The sequence below is a fragment of the Dysidea avara genome, chromosome 3, assembly GCF_963678975.1.
Source record: "Dysidea avara chromosome 3, odDysAvar1.4, whole genome shotgun sequence".
NCBI classification, from domain to species: Eukaryota; Metazoa; Porifera; class Demospongiae; order Dictyoceratida; family Dysideidae; genus Dysidea; species Dysidea avara.
Window position 1 is genome coordinate 12,099,251 of NC_089274.1, and position 20,695 is coordinate 12,119,945.

Sequence of the window (20,695 nt, forward strand, 5' to 3'; positions counted from 1 at the left end):
GATGCCACTTTACTGACATTTAATACTCAACAACAGTTAAATTTTTATCACAAAATTTAAACAGTATATATTTGATTATATACCAGTAAGCGAATTAATGTATAATTCAGTTATAATATACCACAGTTGGCATGCTATAGGATTATTAGTTGGTAAATTTATTAATGTTAACAGTAGACTTGCTGTTCCAATAATGTGAAAAAGTTAATCTAGCTGGCATCTGTGTGTCATCATCAAGTTTCATTAGTTGACTTAAGATTTAGGGCAAACAAAATTATTATTGAGTGCTTGGGTAGCTATGTGAAATAATGATGTCAATAATCATTCTGTGCTCAACATTGTGTAGGGAGTTTCATTAAAAAATACCCATGTGATACCCATGTGATATCAGAAAACTTAGATTCTTCTACAGATGCATGCATATGGCTTATATAATTATACCATTAGTGGACAACACTGTATATATAGCATTGTGAAGATATGGTCTTATTTCCATAATATGACTATAATATTATATCAAAGATGTAGATTGTATTGCAGGTTTAAGCTTATAATGTGTAAAAAATACTGTTTGTAGATTTATAGCCGGTATGTCAGTCTCTCATGAGGTATGTCAGTCTCTCATGAGGTAATGACTGAAACATTTTGCAGCTGTCATCATAATTATGTAAGTATTGGAACTATATATATATATATATAGTTGCATATGGTTAACTACGTACCATCAGTGGTATAGGGTGGGAGGACTTACTGTATATGGGGATTTCATTGGGACCTTTTATTAGTGCAACATAGATTGTTTAATTTTAGAAAACAAGCCATATATAGCTAGGGATGTATACCCATCTTTGGTAGAACTACTATAGAATATGGTGCTGACTACATGGCTTAAGACTCTGTAAGTCTGTAAGCTTTTTTGTCTCCACTACACCGTAGGTTTGACTACATATAGGGAGGGACTCTTATGTTGACTGCTATTGTATGTATGGTGTGATGAAAAGGGATAGCTAATAATTGATTGCACATCTTACAATGAATCTCATAGACAGAACCACCTTGGGTTCAATAGTGCATGTGGCCTCAATAATGCATGCATAGGTTACTGTCTTAATATGGTCATAATGTAAACCTTAATCTTTTGTCCAGGATTATGGCCACTTTAACAAGGTGGTCTTTGGTGATCATTGATAAATGGGGTTTCTATTAATTACCCACCTATTATTATACTCAATACACTGAACCATTAAAGTAAAATAAACAGAATTTTTGAACAGGGTTATTGGTATTTGAGTGCATAAGAATGATGTATCACCCACCACACTGTATGCAACCATTAATACATGTAGCGTCTTTACTTCTATATAGCTACTGGGCACTGTATAAAGGAGGCAAGTCCAGAGTGATAATAAAGCCCCTGTTTACCTTTAAAAGACTGCCTTTAACCATGTGAGCATTATATATATACCATGTATGTAGTACTATTACATGAGTATAGCTATGTGTATTGCGGCAATGCTAAACCATGCCGTTACTGCAGTGTACGGTATCAGGGGTTTCTGTGATACCTTACAAATTACATAAAAGACCTGGGGAATGCTAAGTAATTTATATAAAAGTACTGTGTGCAGTCATCAAAATGTAGTGAGCTATTATGTTTATAACTGTTGTGGAGACTATGAAATAAAGTGAGATTGTGTGATCACTGCATATGTAAGCAGATTTGGATATAGCTAAAATCTAGTTTACTTATATAGTTAGGGAACAATGGGATCGGTCATACACAGAAGACCCAACTTGGTGTGCATAAACGGTAGGTATTCTGCAAACAATTTAAAACAGCATTTGAGAAATTATACAGTATTTTGTGGTTATTGGCGGTTTAGTGTCTGTATTATATTATTTCACAGTAAACTATGTGCCGTATGAAAGTGCGGCTTGTTGAACAATTCTGCGACTGCATCCCAGGGGATAGTAGATAGTATGCAATAATACTATTGATATATAATACTGTATATCTTAGGAATGTTTAACAATTAAACAATAAAATTAATAACAAGTGCTTGTTACAACTTTCCCTGGGAAAGTACTAGTGAAATAATACTATAATTATGTTAGAAATGCTTAACAATAAAACAATAAATAAACTGATGTCATGGGGTACATTGAGATATAATTAAGTCACTTTCTGGAGTTCCTATGGATACAATGACAAAGAGAAAACATTCTGACTGACTGGCAGTCTCCTGTAAGTGTTTGAGCGCAAATTGGATGGCTGCAGGATCGAGGCTAACATCATTTTCCTATATATGCTATACGTGCATAGGATGGGAATTTACACTATGCAAGTTCCATCAGCTCCAACATTTGATATGGTTCCTGCTGTAATGACCTTTGTAGTACGGAATGATGAAGATTTCATTTTCAATATTGATTACAACGTGACAAATTAGCAGATTACTGTTACACTTCTACAATAATGGACTGTTACAACGTAAACTGCGTGTGAATCATCTACGTAGTTTAATCTGCTATGTATATAGTTTACAGTATATCTGATGGAACGTATGCTTGCATTCTTTTTCCTCCAAGATTTATAAACATAATTACTTTTCCTGTTACTTCAAGTAGACCCCCTGCATGTGTTGATGTAAATTGTTTACTCTAGTTTTGTTATCATAGTGTAATTAAAGGGACTTTACTTTATCTGTGCTTGTATAGTGATAACTTGCTGCACCATGCATGCTAAAGTGTGTGAAGCCACGTGTTTAATATCAGGAGTCTAAAATGCACACCAATACAAATAGGACCACAAGAGGAGTATCCTTATTATGAATTGTGTCCACATTTCAGGATGTCTCTTTGATGTGGTTCCACTATAGATCATTTCCTTTAAAGTAATATAGTCCTGTAGGACAAGGCTTTGCTATTTTCAATGTGTTTTAGATTAGACACTTTTTATCACACTGTTGGTCTATGTTGGGACTTTATGTGGGAAATTTTATGATTGCATCCTTCACTATTGTATCCATTTGTGCCTAAATATGGAATTGTATTTCAGGTAGCCAATAACCTTACAACATAACCACAAACATTCCTTATATGGTTTCTGTTTTCCTTAATAGTATTTTTTGTGGCATGTCACATGACACTATTGTATGGATTATGAGAAGAAATACTAGCTGTAGCCTTGAACAAAGTGCTTGTCTGGGTTTAAATCATTGCATTTTCTTTGTTTATTGTAAATAAATTTCAAGGTATCCATGTGTATAGTATATTTGTAGAGATTTGACAGTATATATATAGCAAAAGAGTAGAAGCTGTTTGAACTTGTTGCTTTGTTGTATGTCTAAAAACTTTTGTAAACCATTTGAATGAATCTAACACACATAGGACAATAGGCACTACATGTGTATACAGACATTATTACAGTCTGTATATTGTTTTGTTAACGTACCATTGTTATATGATAGACAACATGTAAACACACAGCTTTTGTTTTGTTTTCATACAGCCTTTGTTTAACTCAAGCATAGGGTAAATATATATATATATATAAACGGTTGTAAGCATGTTCTAGGAAATGTGTAACATATAACTAACTACTAACTTGTTCTCTGCCAAACACATCATGTCATCCATATTTTGTTATTTATTGTTATTGTCATATCAGTGTAGTTTAGACTTCTCTAGTCACTCTGACTAGTGTCACACAGGTGCTATGAAAACATTTGTTGCATGCTGTGCATTTTCCACTAATCAGTTTATAAAAAACCAAACATTGGGTAATCACTGTAATCCATGAATATTCCTTTATAATTTGGTAACTAAGTATTTGACACTGCATCCTTTCTTTAGAAACAGGGAGCTAGTTTGTTTAGTTACTGTATGTTACTTGGTTAGATGCCATTATATTACGTATCTACACTCTATGTGAAAACTCGGTAACATGAGCATTGGAACACACATGTTTTGAATTCCTTGGTTAGGTACTTTTCAGCAAGAACTTGGTTCACTAACTTCCTTAATTGTTACCAATTTATAACTAAAATTGATAGTGAAGTTCTGATCCATATGAATATTTATGCATGGGCTCAATTGATGTACTAGCATCGAGTGATGTTTTAAATTGAAACTACAGCTATGTAAAGTGTGATGAAGTTTACAATTGTAAGTCATCATATATGTATGATTTCCTAATCAAGGTAAAGAGCAATATAGATGTTACCAATATATACACTAGTACAAATGAAACATCTCCACCTAGTATAGAGACATACCATTTGGTAATCATGTAATAAAATTAGATTCAGGCCACTAGCTGTATTATTTTCAGCATTAAGCATTGTTGGTATTACCCTATAAGGTAATAAAGTATAGCTACAGTGCTCAACTAAAGTACACTAGACTTGTATTCCATTTGCTGACTAACTGAACTCTAGGAACAAAATACAGAAAGTTTCAATGTCAATATAAAACAATGACTTGAGTATAGAGAGATCTCTGTATGTGATATCAGATTATGTTCTAACACTGTGCACTCCGAACCACCAACCCTTAATTACATGAACTCTATTTTATCATAACAGTTGGTCACCCTGGAACTATATGATTACAATATCAGATATACATAATATGCTTGAAGTGGTTATAGTAAGGATTAATATAACCACTTTTAACCACAGTTGGCATGCTATATTAAAAGGATCATTATATAGTTGATAAATTTACAATATTAATGTTAATAGTAGACTTGCTGCTCCAATGACGTGAATAAGTTAGTCTAGCCAGTACCTGTGTGTCATCATCAAGTTTCATTAGTTGACTTAAGATTTAGGGCAAACAAAATTATTGAGTGCATGCATGGGTAGCTATGTGAAATAATGATGTCAATAATCATTCTGTGCTCAACATTGTGTAGGGAGTTTCATTAAAAAATACCCATGTGATACCCATGTGATATCAGAAAACATAATGTGTATACTTTAGATTCTTCTACAGATGCATGCATATGGCTTGTATAATTATACCATTAGTGGACAACACTGTATATATAGCATTGTGAAGATATGGTCTTATTTCCATAATATGACTATAATATTATATCAAAGATATAGATTGTATTGGATGTTGGCAGGTTTAAGCTTATAATGTGTGACAAATCATCGTTTATAGATTTATAGCCAGTATGTCAGTCTCTCATGAGGTAATGACTAAGGCATTTGCAGCTGTCATCATATATAAGTATTGGAACTATATAGCTACATATGGCTACCATTGGTATAAGGTGGGTGGACTTACTGTATGGGGAATTCAATGGGACTTTTTATTATAGATTGTTTAATTTTAGAAAACAAGTCAGATAGCTAGGTGTACATCAGTACATACATATTTGGGAACTACTATAGAGTATGGTGTTGACTTAAGACTCTGTAAGCCTGTAAGCTTTTCAGTTTTTGTCTCCACTACACCGACCGTAGGTTTGACTGCATATAGGGACTCTTATGTTGACTTTACTATCGTATATATGGTGCGATGAAAAGGGATAGCTAACAATCGATTGTACCGGCACTATCTTACAATCTCATAGACAGAACTACCTTGGAATCAATAATCTGATCTCAATAATGCATGCATGAGGTACTGTATTAATATGGTCATAATGTACACCTTACCCACTATAACAAGGTAGTCTTTGGTGATCATTAATAAATGAGATTTTCTATTAATTGCCCACCTGTTATTATACCCTATGCATTGAACCATTATAGTTTAAACAACTCAGTGAATTTTTGAACAGAGTTATTGGTATTTGAGTGCATAAGAACGATGTATCACCCACCACACTGTATGCAATTCATACATGTAGCTTCTTTGACTCGCTTCTATACAGCTACTGGCCACTGAATAATAAAGATTTCAAACTGAGGCAAGTCAGAGTGATAACAAAGCCCCTGTTTACCTTTAAAAGACTGCCCTTAACCATGTGAGCATTATATATACCATGTATGTAGTACTATTACATGAGTATAGCTATGTGTATTGCGGCAATGCTAAACCATGCCGTCACTGCAGTGTATGGTATTAGGGTTTCTGTGATACCTTACAAATTGCATAAAAACCTGGGGAATGCCGCTAAGTAATTTATATTGTTTGCTATCAGAAGTAATGTGTGCAGTCATCAAAATTTATATTGTAGTGAGCTATTATGTTTGTAACTGTTGTGGAGACCATGAAATAAAGTGAGATTGTGTGATCACTGCATGTGTAAGCAGATTTGGACATGATTACTCTGCTGGCTATAAAATCAAGTTTACTAGTTAGGCAACAATGGGATCTAGTGACTAAATGGGATCTGTCATGCACAGAAGACCCAACTTGGTCTGTATAGATGGTGCAAACAATTTAGTATTTGAGAAATTATGCAGTATTTTGTGATTATAAATAATCATTGGCAGTTTAGTGTCTGTATTATATTATTTCATAGTAAACTATGTGTCATATAAATGTGCTTGTTGGACAATTCTGCAACTGCGTCCCAGGGAAAAAGTGCTATATAGTAGATAGTATGAAGTAATACTATTGATATATAATACTGTATATCTTAGGAATGTTTAACAATTAAACAATAAAATTAATAAACAAGTGCTTGTTACAACTTTCCCTGGGAAAGTACTAGTGAAATAGTACTACACTTATGTTAGAAATGCTTAACAATTAACAACAAATAAAAAAAATGTCATGGGGTACATTGAGATATAAGTCACTCTAGAGTTCCTATGGATACAATGACAAGGAGAAAATATCCTGAGCACCTGGCAGACTCCTGTAAGCGTTTGAGCATAAATTGGATGACTGCAGGATCGAGGTCCAGTCATGGATTTTTTTTCTCCTTTCTGAAACTTTTCAAACACATGTATATAATAAACAGGTTGTAGGACCAGGTGTCCTCAGACCTTCAGCACTTGTGCTGTAAAGCCTCAATAAATAAATAAACACATATCAAGTGCAGCCATAAGACCATGTAATGTGCTGATTCAAAAAATTTGAAACCTAGCTGTTTGGTTATACCATGTCTTACAGTGCACAGCCACTTGTACTTCTGTATAATGTGATGCTCTTAGTTTCAAGTGTCACACTTCAGTATCATGATATCTTGACATCTGTTGTGTACCTGTGCACCAATCAGCATTCCAAGCTGTTGGACTGATAATAACATAAGCTTATTGATAGCTACATGATACCATATATGGTTATGCAATTCATGATGCACAAATATAAACTTCCCCAGGAAATTAGATTATATAATTACGTTTAACAGCAATGACAACTGGGTGAATATATATAAAAGACAAGAAACTGAGATGTCATGTATGCTCTGTTGTTATCAGCACTTATAGTGGATCAACCTACTATAGAAATCAGGAGCATGCTTACTGCTCAATCACGTATAGTCAATAATATGATCAACAGTTTAAAACCTACCAGCAGGACATCAGACCATTATTCACTGTCAGTGCCAACAGAGAATGAAGGCTTCATAGTTGGCTTAGCAGATAACCATGATGGTGGCACCCAAACTAAGGTCAATGTGCTAGTGAAATGTCATGACCACAAATCCTCCAAGTACATGACAGTAGAAAATTCCTACATAGCAACTAAACTAAAGATTTGTAATCAGGATGATAGTACAAGTAAAATAAATAAGAGTCATGCTGGATATATATTTGTGCTTAGAACACAGATAGCTTATGTGGTATGTGTTTTGAAAATGTGGAGGGCTATATAGTTTACTATCTCAATGCTAGGTTACCAGGCAGGCAATGCATGGCTGCTTTACTTAAAAACATAAGCTTGTGGATTCCCCATCATGTCCCTTACCAACTATTGAATGCCCAATAGTAGATACTCCGCGTGTGGATACTTATATACTCTAAACATATCGGTGTCTTTTATGCAACTTTCCAGTTGTAGTTGTATTGTCAGCTGTATACTTTTTGAATATGTTTATTAATGATGTTAGTTTTGTTATGTAGTGGTGTTTTTACCGACAAACAATTTTCAACAGAGATAACAGGTGTTATGTCATACTAACAAACAACACTGTCTTACTAAGGTAGTGGGTGTTCAATCTATTAAAGATGGTGAAAGACTTTGCTTAAAGGTGAGAATGGATTTTCGTTGTGTTTAAATTGTAAGATTTCCTGGCATTTAGAACAGGGATGATGACAAAACAACATATCAGTGGTCAGAAAAAATGGATGGAAAATCAAATGCAGTAGTTGCGTTGTATTTAACAAAAGATTCAACACAATATTATGCAGTGCCATCAGATACTGAAAACTCTCTTGTTGTGACCAGCACCCTAGGCCGCCTAAGTCTAAGTCCACTTGTGTTCATTTGGCCGCCTAAACTCACTCCAACAGACTGGATATACCACAATACATACTTAACAATTTATATAAGCTTTCACAATTGAGATCGCACTAACGATATGGGTGGAGTCAATATACATATACGACAACAGTAAAAAGGTAAAGACATATTGTATCTCCTCGTATACAAGAGAGTTTGTTGTTTCTACACTACAACTTGTTTGATACTTATGTGTTGCTAAATCCATGCAAGCTGGTATGGTCTTCAAAATCCTGGGTGAAAAAAAAGGTGGCAGACCAGAAATCACAGCAATGATATAGATTTTTGATAATGCACACAGCCATTATTAAATTATTAACATTATTACAGCCGTATTTTGACTATACCACCTCTGATTTCACTACATGCGTGCATTCTTTCTCAGAAATGATGCTTTTCTGTGTCCAGACCTACAAAACGTATTATGTACAGGATGTATCCATTCACTGGACTGGACTACTGGACTGGATTGCCGGACTGGACTACTGGATTCACGTAAAGTTTGTTCAAACACCTTTTTCAACCACTAACACAAAGTAGTATATCACACATGGAGGGTTCTCCATGTCTTTGCCTTGCATATTAGAGGCACATATATACAGCTAAGTTTTAGTGGTCTCTTTAATGGTCTCTTTAATGGCATGACTTCATAATTGTTTTAAACTTTTGTTAATGTAGTTTTTCCAAATATGTGCAGCCTTAATACCTTCCTGTTTATGGAAGGTATGTGCATTGGAAAGCATTTCTCTTGGTTACACACTATGCACTCATTGTTAATTATAACTATTATAAGCCAAAGAGCCAGCAAAACTAGAGTTAATGTGCAAACTACTGAAAGGCTATGTAGGCGATGCTATATCATTTCTTTGATACAAAGCTAATGTATGTGTGGTGTATGTAGGACTACTTTGCTTCTCACTGTTAAGGTCTGCCATCATGTGCCTGAGGGGACATCGATCTTCTGTACATCGTCCCATACCTGCTTGTGTTGATCTGGCCTATTCCGAGGGCAGGCTCAATGCTGATGCCCTCATGTAGTTTATTTTACTGTCGCTGGTGTTATCCAGCTGTCCAGCATTTGACAGCCAGTGCTGGGGGTGGTGGCAAGGGCATTCCATCTAGCCCGGGGAAAAAAAAAAAAACTAAATCCACAGTGTAGTTTATTATTGACAATAATTTTCCTGCTGCTAGCAATGATACAAGCACTGTCTTCCCTAGCCTTCTTTTGTAAAATAGCACACATTGATGTAAATGTGCAAGTTTTATGTCTCATGGTGAATGGTGTCAATTTCTAAAACACTAGGTATTGTGGTTAAGTCTGGCTATGAAAGGCAAGAAAACAAAACAGAACTTAAGTCCAGTAGTCTAGTCCACTGAATGGATACATCCTTATGGAGATGCAATTCAATAGCTAAAAGACATTTTTACAACTAAGTGAAATGGCAAAATTGAATTTCACATATTTGACATTAAATTGGGGTGGGAAAATTGTGAACTGTGTTTGTATGATCATATTTTTAGCTCTGGTATAAAACCAAACCTATGAAACCATCTTCTGTTTTCACTGTATAAAGAATATAGCTATCTACCTATACTCTGAATACAAACCAAGATATACCGCAAACTGTCAATCAACAACATAGCTAGCTACACAATTGTCACACTTTCATTAATAGTGCAACCTTTTAGCTAATCAGAAAATGAGGACACCTGTGTAACCTGGACACTTGGTAATGGTCTTAAAGTATCTCTTAGCATGTATAAGCTTACAGGACACCTTGATAATCCGGGACACCTTGATAATCCGGGACACCTTGATAATCCGGGACACTTTACCTTTTGGTTGGTCTCTAGCTAATTAGCACACAGCTAGGACACTGTAGCAAAGTTAGCCGCTACATTACTCTGGTCTAAAATAGACAGCTTTTCAGCCACAACTAGTTAGCTAGCCCGGCTCGGAAAATACTCATAGTCAAGAAGGTTGTGGTAGGCGAAATAGCCCACAACTTTAATGACACTTAATTGATCTGCCGGATTTACCTCTTGTAGTGGTTTACTCGCAAATTCCGAGGCTCATTCAATTCAGTTGTGGTGCTGGTGGTTAGCCACGAGATTTCGTAGTAGCTAAAATCGCCGAGCTTGGCGGGATCAGGATCACCGAGTACTAGGCTAGTGAAGTTCACTATCAGCCTGGATCAGAAGACAGTCACTACATTTCAGTAGCTACTCACATAATCTGCTTGGTGAGCTCGTTGGTGAGTTACCGGCAGGTGTATGCTATCTATGTCGCCAGTCATGTCATAAGCTCTGAAAAGAGGTATGTGTACCTCCGGCATACCGGCAAATGATACACTAGCTTGCAAGACTATTGATCGTGGAAATTTCGCCTTAATTGCTTGATTTCACCTACAAAGAGCCTTTTGATCGTCAACCGTGAAAGCCTTAGTAGTAAACTCTCGTGTTGCTAAAAGTTAGTGCTTGATCGCGGGCATCTTGATGGCTTGATTCAACTAGTGTACAAAGCTTCCTTGATCGCACAATTGATCATGAATCTTTATTTCGGTCGTAAGCGACTAGCTATAGTAGCTAGCAAACCCCCTTTTTAAAAATTTGTTTATTTTTTAAATGTAGTTCGCAGGATCACAGAATTAGCTATAGAGGAGTGGATACAGGGTGGTCCGGGAGGGTAGCCAGTTTGATAATTGAATGACTCGAAACCATTATTTCAGCGGTAGTTAGCTAATGAATGGCAGAAGGAATGGTAATACCACAGCATAATTCATAAAAATTTGATTAAATAATTTATATAGCTTCTTTTTTTAATTTTTATATTCACACCCTTGCCATGCCCACGCAGGTTCTTCCTTAGGGCCATACACGTGGTCGCATGTGACCGAGGACTATCATACTTTCTGTAATTTATGTACTTTCGTCATTTCATAATTGATGGTTTTCTCCTTCATGCAAATACTGCCTGTATTTATTCCGTCTATGTTTCTGCATTGGAACTATTGAACTTTTACTTAGGCTCAAAAACAGACTGTGACCACAGGCCCCAATACTGAATAGTACTGGAGTCATTTTTAAATTTGTGGTCCATTTTTCCTTTGTGTATATAGGGAAATTTTTGAATTAGATGTTTCAATACTGACTAAAGACTGAGTTAGTACAGGTAGTATTGGAACACTGTTTTTACTGTGTGTACATTCATCTCTGGCAAGAAACGAAGGAATTAGTTGACTTGAACAATATGTCGAAGTCCCTGAAGGTGCGCAAATCTGGTTGGATGAGCTGAGGTGACAGGAAATGTGCACAGCATAGTGTTGCATCAAAGTTAGGATTTGTTTGGTAAACAGGGAGTAATAAGACCGTTCATCTTGACTATAAGCTGTTGACAAATTGGTGAATTAAACTTAATACTTAGAGTTTCCCAAATGATGCAGGTGAAGTGCCAGTAGAATCTTCTCAGCAATGAAGTGACTAAATATCTGCTCCACAGCAGTACCAATGGCCTCATCCAGCAAAAGTTGCTGGATGAGGCCATTGGTACTGCTGTGGAGCAGATATTTAGTAATTTTGTTGCTGCAGTTGAGTATGTTCTGGATCCTGAAGACAGAATCAGTTGGCTCTAGTTTCCCCTTCACAACAACCGCTTGGGTCATAGAATTCAACCATGTGACTGTCCATAACAATCTCATGCGGATCTGTGTCTTCAGGATCCAGAACATACTCAACTGCAAGTGAAGAAAACCTATTGTTGACAGGAACTGCAAAGTGAAAACTATCATTAGAATTGTTCACATGAAAGCCAGACATTGCTGCCAACTTGGGGATTCAAAATTAGTGATTCTAACTTCCTGCTCCCTACATACCTCTTCCCTTGTCTGAGTTGTTTCTACATTGTGTTAGCAATTCTAGAATTCTGTAAATGTTGCATAAATATTTCCTCTGTGAATTTTGTTTAAACAGATCATAAATTTATTATTAAACAACTCAACAAAGATTTAAAAAAACATAAACTTTAACCAGAGGAACCTCTGTCAAGCGCAATTCAATGGAGGTAGTGGGGCGCTCCACAGGTCTGACAGTCCTACTGCCCCGGATAGCCAAGATGGTAGAATGGAGAATGAGATGGAGCATTACATACATCAATGAAAGTGTATCGATTCTGTAGGAGTAATGATCAAACAATTGGATTGTTTCTGGGGTTGGTGGGGGAGAGGAATACAATAGTGCTGTTAGCTTGTAAGGGGGGTATGCCCCCATACCAGTGGTTAACAAAAACTTTTTTTAATTTTTTTATTTTTACATCTGGCCTTAACCTGAGACCGAGGGGGAGGAAGGGGGTACACATAGTGTTTGAAGCAAGTACTTTTTGTGCTGCATATTGCCATGATTGTCCAAACAGTTAAAATAAAGATAAAGAGAGGGCTTGTCTGACAAACTGCAGGAAAACTGTAGGGATTACTGACTAAGTGGTGGGGTCTGGGGCATACTTCCCCAGGCTAGGAAAATTTTGAAACGTAAGTGTTCCAAGATTGAATCTGGAAGCAATTTTAGAAAAATCACTGAGAGGAAGACAATAGCAAGCTGAAGGGACAAAACTTAAATATAAGAGCTACGTATATAATTATGTACATGCAAGCCTTGTTTTATTGGATATTAGGTATAATCTATATATATATATATAAAGCTGAAAAGCTGTCTGTCCGACCGTCTGTCCGACTGTCTGTCCATCCACAATTCCGATGGCATCCAACGATTTTCTCGCCAGCTGATGCACGTATCAAAGCATTTTTTGTGCCAAACTAAGCGCTCATCATCTAAGAATAACCTCACTTTTAAATGAAGCTTCTAACTGCCATCGTTCGTCATTTACAGTGTGATTAGTGCAAGGGTGCAGACAAAAGTTCGCTCGAATTCTTTCTGTAAACCGCATGCAAACCACAAGTAAACACCTATTCCATTAAACTTAAGCATGCCTTTATAAACAACTTTTAAAAGGCTCTGTAACTACAAGTGACATTTAGTCCATGTGGTAGAACATTAGGCAGGAAACTGGTAGGATGGGAGTTCAAATCCCAGTTGTATCAATTTCTTTTTTCCTTTTTCCAAACCTTTTGGTTACAACTTTTCTTCAACAACCTTTTTTGCTACAACTTTTTTTTTTCATTTTGGCAGTCTTTTTGGTAACAGGTTTTTCTCACTCTACAGTGAAGGCTGTGTATTAGGGACTGACCAAAAGTGTCCTGATTATCAAGGTTTCCTGAATTTTCAGTTCAGTTACATGTTAAGGGATACTTTAGGAGCATCACCAAGTGTCCAGATTATGTAGGTGTCCTCATTTTCAAGTGTCCTGATTAACAGGTTCCACTGTATTGGTTGATAATAGTTTGTGGTAGCTAATTTTACTGCACAAAGGTGATGACAATAGGGGATAATAGTCAGTAGTAGCTTACTCATACAGTACTGTAAGTGTAGGGATCTTGGAGGTTAGAGGTGATGACAATAGGTTGTAGTATAGTAAAGGGAACAGGAGGGAGTGTTGTAGTATTGTTAACATACAAAGCTCAGCCTGCGCTGTAGGCATGTACTGCAGCCTACATTATGTAGTTTCTTTTTGTTGTCAGTAAGTTAATGTCATATGTATGGCGTACATGATAGGTACTATACTAATATCACATAATATGTAGTTTGCGCCTTTGTGGTAGACATTAGGGATGTGGCAATTATGCCGGCATAATTTCGGGAATAATAGGTATGTGTGGGAATCAGGAATTATGCTAGCATTTTGAGGTGATTATAAAGCTTTAACAGTAGGAAAATCTGCAGATTGCACAATTCCGTTAAAAAATTGAGATACTCTAATAGAGCAGTCAGAAACTCTAATAGAACAGTCACCAAATATTATTTTCTCTAATAAAGCAGTCACATTGAAACGAAATACTCTAATACAGAAACCAGCTAAATAATTCAAGACTATTTGAAGCTTAAACATCAATGAAAATGGCCCGATACAGCAATGAACTGACATTATTAGCCAATTATGGTGGTATAATTTTGGGAATAATGGGCAATTCTCAAAAGCATAATAGGTGATTTTTTGAGCACTGCTCAAAAGCATAATGCTCAATTTTTGGAGCATAATAGCCTCATGCCTAGTAGACATAATATTATAGGTATGGACAGTAGTACAATATTACAGTTGTCTTTGCTTATGTAGCCACACACAGCTTTCCTGTTTAAAATTATCTGTATGCTCACATCATTCCATTGTACTTGCAGGATGGCTTAATGGTATTTAATGGTCTTTAAAAGTGACATTCATTATACATGCAACATAGTTACATGAGTTTTAATGCATGGTTTCCATTACATGATGTGCATGCCCACAATACAATATGCAATATGGCAACTTCTACATTGTAGGGCAGGTACCTTAATAATGTCTTTTGTGGTCAATCTTTTATCACATGATGCTACATGTAACTATAGCCTGCATAATAGGACAGGTACTACTAACCATCCACATTGTTCACACTTATGTGTTATAAGCATACACATTACTACAGTAGTTTAGCTACTACAATTCTGCAGGTTCAGGAGTACCTGCGTGCTTCCCATGATTTTGGCAAGATGTTGGTATTAAAAATGTTACCACCATGCATGCATGCTGCAGGGCATGAATGGTACTGATGTTTAATACTTGGTTGTTATTATAAAGTGATACCTGCACGTAGGGCAGGTACCGATGCTAGTATACATGTATAGTGGACTGTAAGAAAGAAATTAAAACTAGTTGGATTGTAGGCAATTTAATGGACTTTGAAAATTTTAAATGGCTATGTCAAAAATTGGATCTTGAGACATTTTTAATCAAATCCCTGTAGTAAATTGTAGAAGAGTTAAGATGTATAGACAGGAAAGTATATATATATATAACTTTGACTTTATACTTTTCTGTGGTGCAGCTGGCTGTTTTTGTCTAAGTTTTACAACTAGTCCAATCACTATTACAACTAGCTTTTTGGCCACAGCTCATTCCCTTTTTTGCCTCTGCGGCCCATGCTGGAAAATAATAAGTTTTGAAAAATCTTGGGGAAATTTGCAGTATAGATTGGTATTGCTATAGGCTGTTGTCAAGCCTTCAAATTGCAAAAATCCGTGCTGTGCCCTACTTGTCCCCCATCAGGTCTAGAACTGCCACTGTGTGCTAGTGTTTTATGCCAATTATATTATTCTGCAATATATTTACCACAGTTTTATGTTCTCTTTGCAAGAAACAACCCAGCACATGTTAGCTACACTTATTCAAGTGAAAAGCGTCTGACATGCTCTGCACCATCAGTTGTCAATGCAAATTGTCTTTTGCACTACTGGTGTAGTAGGTAATTGAAGGTCTCTGCCACAGCATATTGGGTGATGATTCCTTAATTGACTGCTAGATTGCTGTGCAATATACAGAAAGGCTCATGGGAAGGTGAACATTCTGTCTTGTAGAAGATGTCCAGTAAGGTGGTCCAAATTCAACAAGCTTGTCTGTCCATTCATACTTTCTTGATGACTATAAATGTGCAAACCTTAGCTGATTTTGACAGAAAGGTAATGTCCCTCAGTCAGTCAGCCACAGCAATTTCCTGAGGTGGCAGCTGACTGTCTGTTCTGCCACCACTTAAATGCAGTACATCATGCCAAGTGGACCAACAGGACCGCAGACAGGTGTCGGAGTAAGAGGAAAGGATTCTTAGCATTGTGACTAAGGCTCACTAGTTACTAGCAACACTTATTGATAAATATATTGCATTGCTATACTCAACTCATGTATACTCATGTACCACTTCTATAACCTTACAGAAAAGCAGTCGGTTGCTAAATTGCTTTACAGATTTCTCAGCTTGCAGTCTATCCACATACAGTTGATTTCTTGGTAGCTAATACCGATTGGTGGCTGCAATGCTTTCACTAGCTATCATCCAGAACACTTTACTAGTTGAAATCAAGTGTTTGGTATTAGCATGTATGCTTCCAGTTTATTATGCAAAGACATTTATACAATGAGCAAACTGCAAACGCAGTTAAACGGTAACTCATTTTAATAGAAGTAATGTTGCACGGTAGCTATAGAGATTGGTTGATGTGCAACAGTGTATATGTGTGTGTACTGTGTACAATTGTAGAAACATTATTAATAGTGTATGAGAGAGTATTTTAATGTTTGGTCCCAGAATTTTCTTACCCCTTACTCTTTTTCACCCATTATATATATATATATGCTATTGCAATGCTATCCAATATTTACAGCTTATAATCTCTCAATTACTTCAAGATGGCTGGAACTAGCTTAACTGTTGTTCCTAATGGAATGTCAAGTGAGTTAAAAGCTACTAGTTATACATAGTGTATAAATTTAAAGACATATTGTTTCACATTGCTGACATTTTTATATGTTATAACATGAAAAGGATTTTAAAAGATACATATTGAGGGTTTGAGTAGTAGTGGTATATACAGCAGTGGATAATAATTATTGTACAGCTAGTGAAAGAGGAGAAAGTGTGTGTGTGTGCATGCGTGTGTGCGCGCGCGTGTGTGTGTGTGTGTGTGTGTGTGTGTGTGTGTGTGTGTGTGTGTGTGTGTGTGTGTGTGTGTGTGTGTGGAGACCGACTGAGTAGAGAATTTCTGGTGGTGGAGGGTCTGGGGGGTACAGTCTCCCCCAGACACTTCAGCTTTAGTAGTAGTTTCAAATTTTATCTAATCCAAATTATTGTGTGATCCATTACAATATTTAGGAGATGATGTACCATCAGTGCCGGATCTCCACCGCACTGTAGTCTCACAGTATGCAGTCCACTGGGAGACTCTTGGAAGAGCACTCGGTCTAGAACAGCATCATTTGGAGATCATATCACAAGACAATGCATATAATCCAAAGAGAACAGAGGATTGTTGTGAAGCAATGTTGCTAAAATGGTTGAAAGAAATTCCTTCCCCAACTTGGGGCAAACTGGATGATGCCATCAACCTCATCACAGCATCTTTAACTCCTACAGTGTCTGATGATTTTCATTATGTTAGAGGTAAGCTTTACTACAACGTAATCATCGGTGACATCATACGTGTATCACTATAGGAAGTAACATACTCTCTTGTCACTTGAAGACTTACTATATCAACACAAGGTTCATAACTGAACAAGACCAGTGGCCACCAGAACAACCTAAACACTACACTCCACTTGTATTTGTCCATCAGGAAGGTCAACGGTCTAAACAAAAGACAACTGATATGGCTTTAGCTACAATGAGAGGTAACATTGATCAATATATTTCAACAACCAGTAGTAAGACCACCAAAAGTCTACAAGACATTTTCTCACAGTTAGAGCAGTCATCCAATAGTGGAAGACCACGCACTCTTTTAGTGGAAGGATCTCCTGGTATGGGCAAGTCAGTTTTGTTAAAAGAAATTTCATACCTCTGGGCTACTAATATGGTATTTGCAAAAAGTGACTTTCTGTTTCTTCTTCATCTCCGAGACCCAACTGTACACCAATTGAAGTCACTCAACTGTCTTGTCCACCATTTCTACAAATATGACAAGGAAGCTGAACAGACTGCTCACTCTTGTGCCACCAAATTACTACAAGATGGTGGAAAATCTGTCACCTTTCTCCTTGATGGTTACGATGAGTTCCCAGATGACTTGAGACAAAACAGTTTCATTGCTCACTTATTAAATCATCAACTATTACCAGCTAGTACCATAGTGATCTCTTCTCGTCCTCATACCTCTACATATCTACGTGACAATGTCATCTGCCGAGTAGAAATACTAGGTTTTTCTGAAGAAGACCAAACTCATTTCATTCAAAAGTCATTAGAGGGACAAAAAGAGAAAATCTTAGAAATTAAACAATACCTTATAACTCACCCCACTATTGTTGGCCTCTGTTTTGTCCCCTTCAATATGACTATCCTTCTGTTTCTTTATAAGCTACAAACAACTCTTCCAACTAGTTCTGCTGAAATGTTTACGGTGTTTATCTGCCTAACTATTTGTAGACATCTGTCTAAGTCAGGAACAACTTTAAAAGAAGACATCACAGACATTAACAGTTTTCCACAACCTTACACCAACATTATTAACCAGTTTTCACAATTTGCCTTCAGTGCTTTGGGAAAAAGCCAACTGGTCTTCTCTTTGGCTGAAATTAAGAAACACTGTCCAGTTATCACTGACCATCCCAATGGTTTTGGTCTCCTTCAAGTTGTGGAATATGTTGGATTGATGAGCAAAACTCGCTCTTTCAACTTCATCCATCTTACAGTGCAAGAGTACCTAGCTGCTCACTATGTTTCCAACCTTCCACCTAATGAACAGTTTTGCATTCTGAAGAAATTCTTTTGGAGCAACATCTATCACAACACTTTCACCTTTTATATTGTTTTAACCAAAGGACAGCATCTTGCCTTTAAAAAGTTTCTTTCTGGTGGGAGTGATGATGTGTTGATAGATGCTCAGTTTCTTCATAGTGCCTTAATGTGTGTCCACCTGTATCAGTGTTTCTATCAAGCTGGTGATCATATAATGTGCAACAAACTTGAGGAGCACTTTATCCATACCAATAAAGTAATTGATTTGTCATCAAACGTCTTATCACCCGATAATCTCACAGCTGTTACGTCATTATTGACATGTTCATCCATTAAAAATTGGAAGGAGCTCAATTTAAACAGCTGTCATATACAAGATTATGGGATCCGGCTACTATACCATAGTCTAATGGCTGCTGGTGATGTCACTATTGAGCAGCTCAAGCTAAGGAATACCAACCTTTCCTCATCTTCCGAATGCTACCTCAGTAAACTTGCCGTCACCTGTAAGGTGAAAATGTTACTAATTAGTGGTAATAAAGTAGTTGGGGGAACAGAACAAGTCCTTCTATCTTCTCTATTGACGCATCCATCGAGCTGTGTAGAGCAACTGTACATGTACAACAACAACTGCTGTTCCAGTCAATGGGCCATTGAACTATTCACTTTACTGAGAGATAATAAATTACTGAAGGAACTCTGGGTTGATCGTAATAATGTCTCTAATGAGGCATGTCCCACTATCAGTAAAGCACTGCGGGTTAACAATACCTTAACAAGGTTGAATTTATATGGGAATCCAATTAGTGGAGAATCCTCAAGAGTAATTGTTTCTGTCCTCAAGGAAAATGATTCATTAGAAATGTTGTGGCTACCTAACTATAGTAGAGAGATCGAAAGAGAAATACTATCGCTGAAAGAAATAGTTAACAAGAGTCGGGAAAGTAGAGGGTGTGATGTAAAGTTGTACATCAAATTTGCTCCATGGTAGACATATGTTGTATCTAGATTATCAACTAAATTTCTATTTGCTATGTATTATAGGACATGATTTCTATGTACTATCATACTATGTAGTATGTATCAAATCTGCAACTTGAAAAAAAACTACTTTATACCATAGTATATATTTTTTGCACTGGCAACAATTTTGATAGGTGACACCAGAAAGACTATGAAACAAACAACTCATAAATATACTGTACATGTGTGTTTTGCATGTGGAAGATTATGAAAATAGCTAGTTTCCATAAAGAAGTTGATTTGCACTCTTCCAGAACACTAAATAATTGTTCCTTTAGAGAAATTAGTTGCCTTAAGCCCAAAGTCCCAAATGGCACTATTGGGTTGGGCATTACTGCATTTATATACTTATGCTAATGGTGATGGTCGTGAAGATATGAAGAATGTAGAGTTGCTTTCTGATTTGGTTCTAATACCATCTTGGGAAAAAGAGAGGGAGAATATATGGCTATTTTTGAAAGGAAATACTTGGCTAAAATTTAGGGCACCATATATCTAAAGATTATAGTGTTAGTAGCTGATAATGAAATTTAGAGCTCCAGGGTATGAGGGTTGCAGTGAGCCAAATTTCAAGGCTTTACTTATCTACACCCGTTTCTAAACTATTAGTTACTGATAGATTGCAATCAACCCCTTTGTGGTGGTGCATGTTACTGATTGGTGTCCTCAGTTTCACCTCAAACTTGTACCCCTATAAATATGACCAAGAGTTTATTATAAACTCTTGATATGACTGCTGCAATAAAACCAGGTGAAGGATTTGTATAGTTTTGCAGGTAGCTAGTATTTGGCCATACTACCTACGTATACATTTATTGTATTCTGATATACTTCATATTTGTCAAAGGTGAGAATTTAACTTAATACAATACTAATTAAACGAGTTA

General features: G+C 36.5%; 1 protein-coding gene across 5 annotated transcripts; it reads left to right on the forward strand.

The window, feature by feature from the left end:
- The first annotated feature begins 434 nt into the window (after positions 1–434).
- On the forward strand, positions 435–19,997 carry LOC136249392 (NACHT, LRR and PYD domains-containing protein 9-like). 5 transcript variants are annotated; one of them, XM_066041377.1, is made up of 7 exons: positions 435–667; positions 1,366–1,446; positions 8,034–8,161; positions 8,213–8,531; positions 16,714–16,781; positions 17,202–17,489; positions 17,543–19,997. In XM_066041377.1, the coding sequence occupies exons 5-7, from the start codon at positions 16,739–16,741 to the stop codon at positions 19,774–19,776; spliced, it is 2,565 nt and encodes an 854-aa protein (XP_065897449.1). In that variant the 5' UTR covers positions 435–667; positions 1,366–1,446; positions 8,034–8,161; positions 8,213–8,531; positions 16,714–16,738; the 3' UTR covers positions 19,777–19,997. The 5 variants fall into 5 exon arrangements, with proteins under 5 accessions (XP_065897449.1, XP_065897447.1, XP_065897445.1 ...); XM_066041375.1 differs by lacking the exons at positions 435–667; positions 1,366–1,446 and adding an exon at positions 7,176–7,691 and having other exon boundaries at positions 8,021–8,161; XM_066041373.1 differs by lacking the exons at positions 435–667; positions 1,366–1,446 and having other exon boundaries at positions 7,176–8,161.
- The last annotated feature ends 698 nt before the right edge of the window (positions 19,998–20,695 follow it).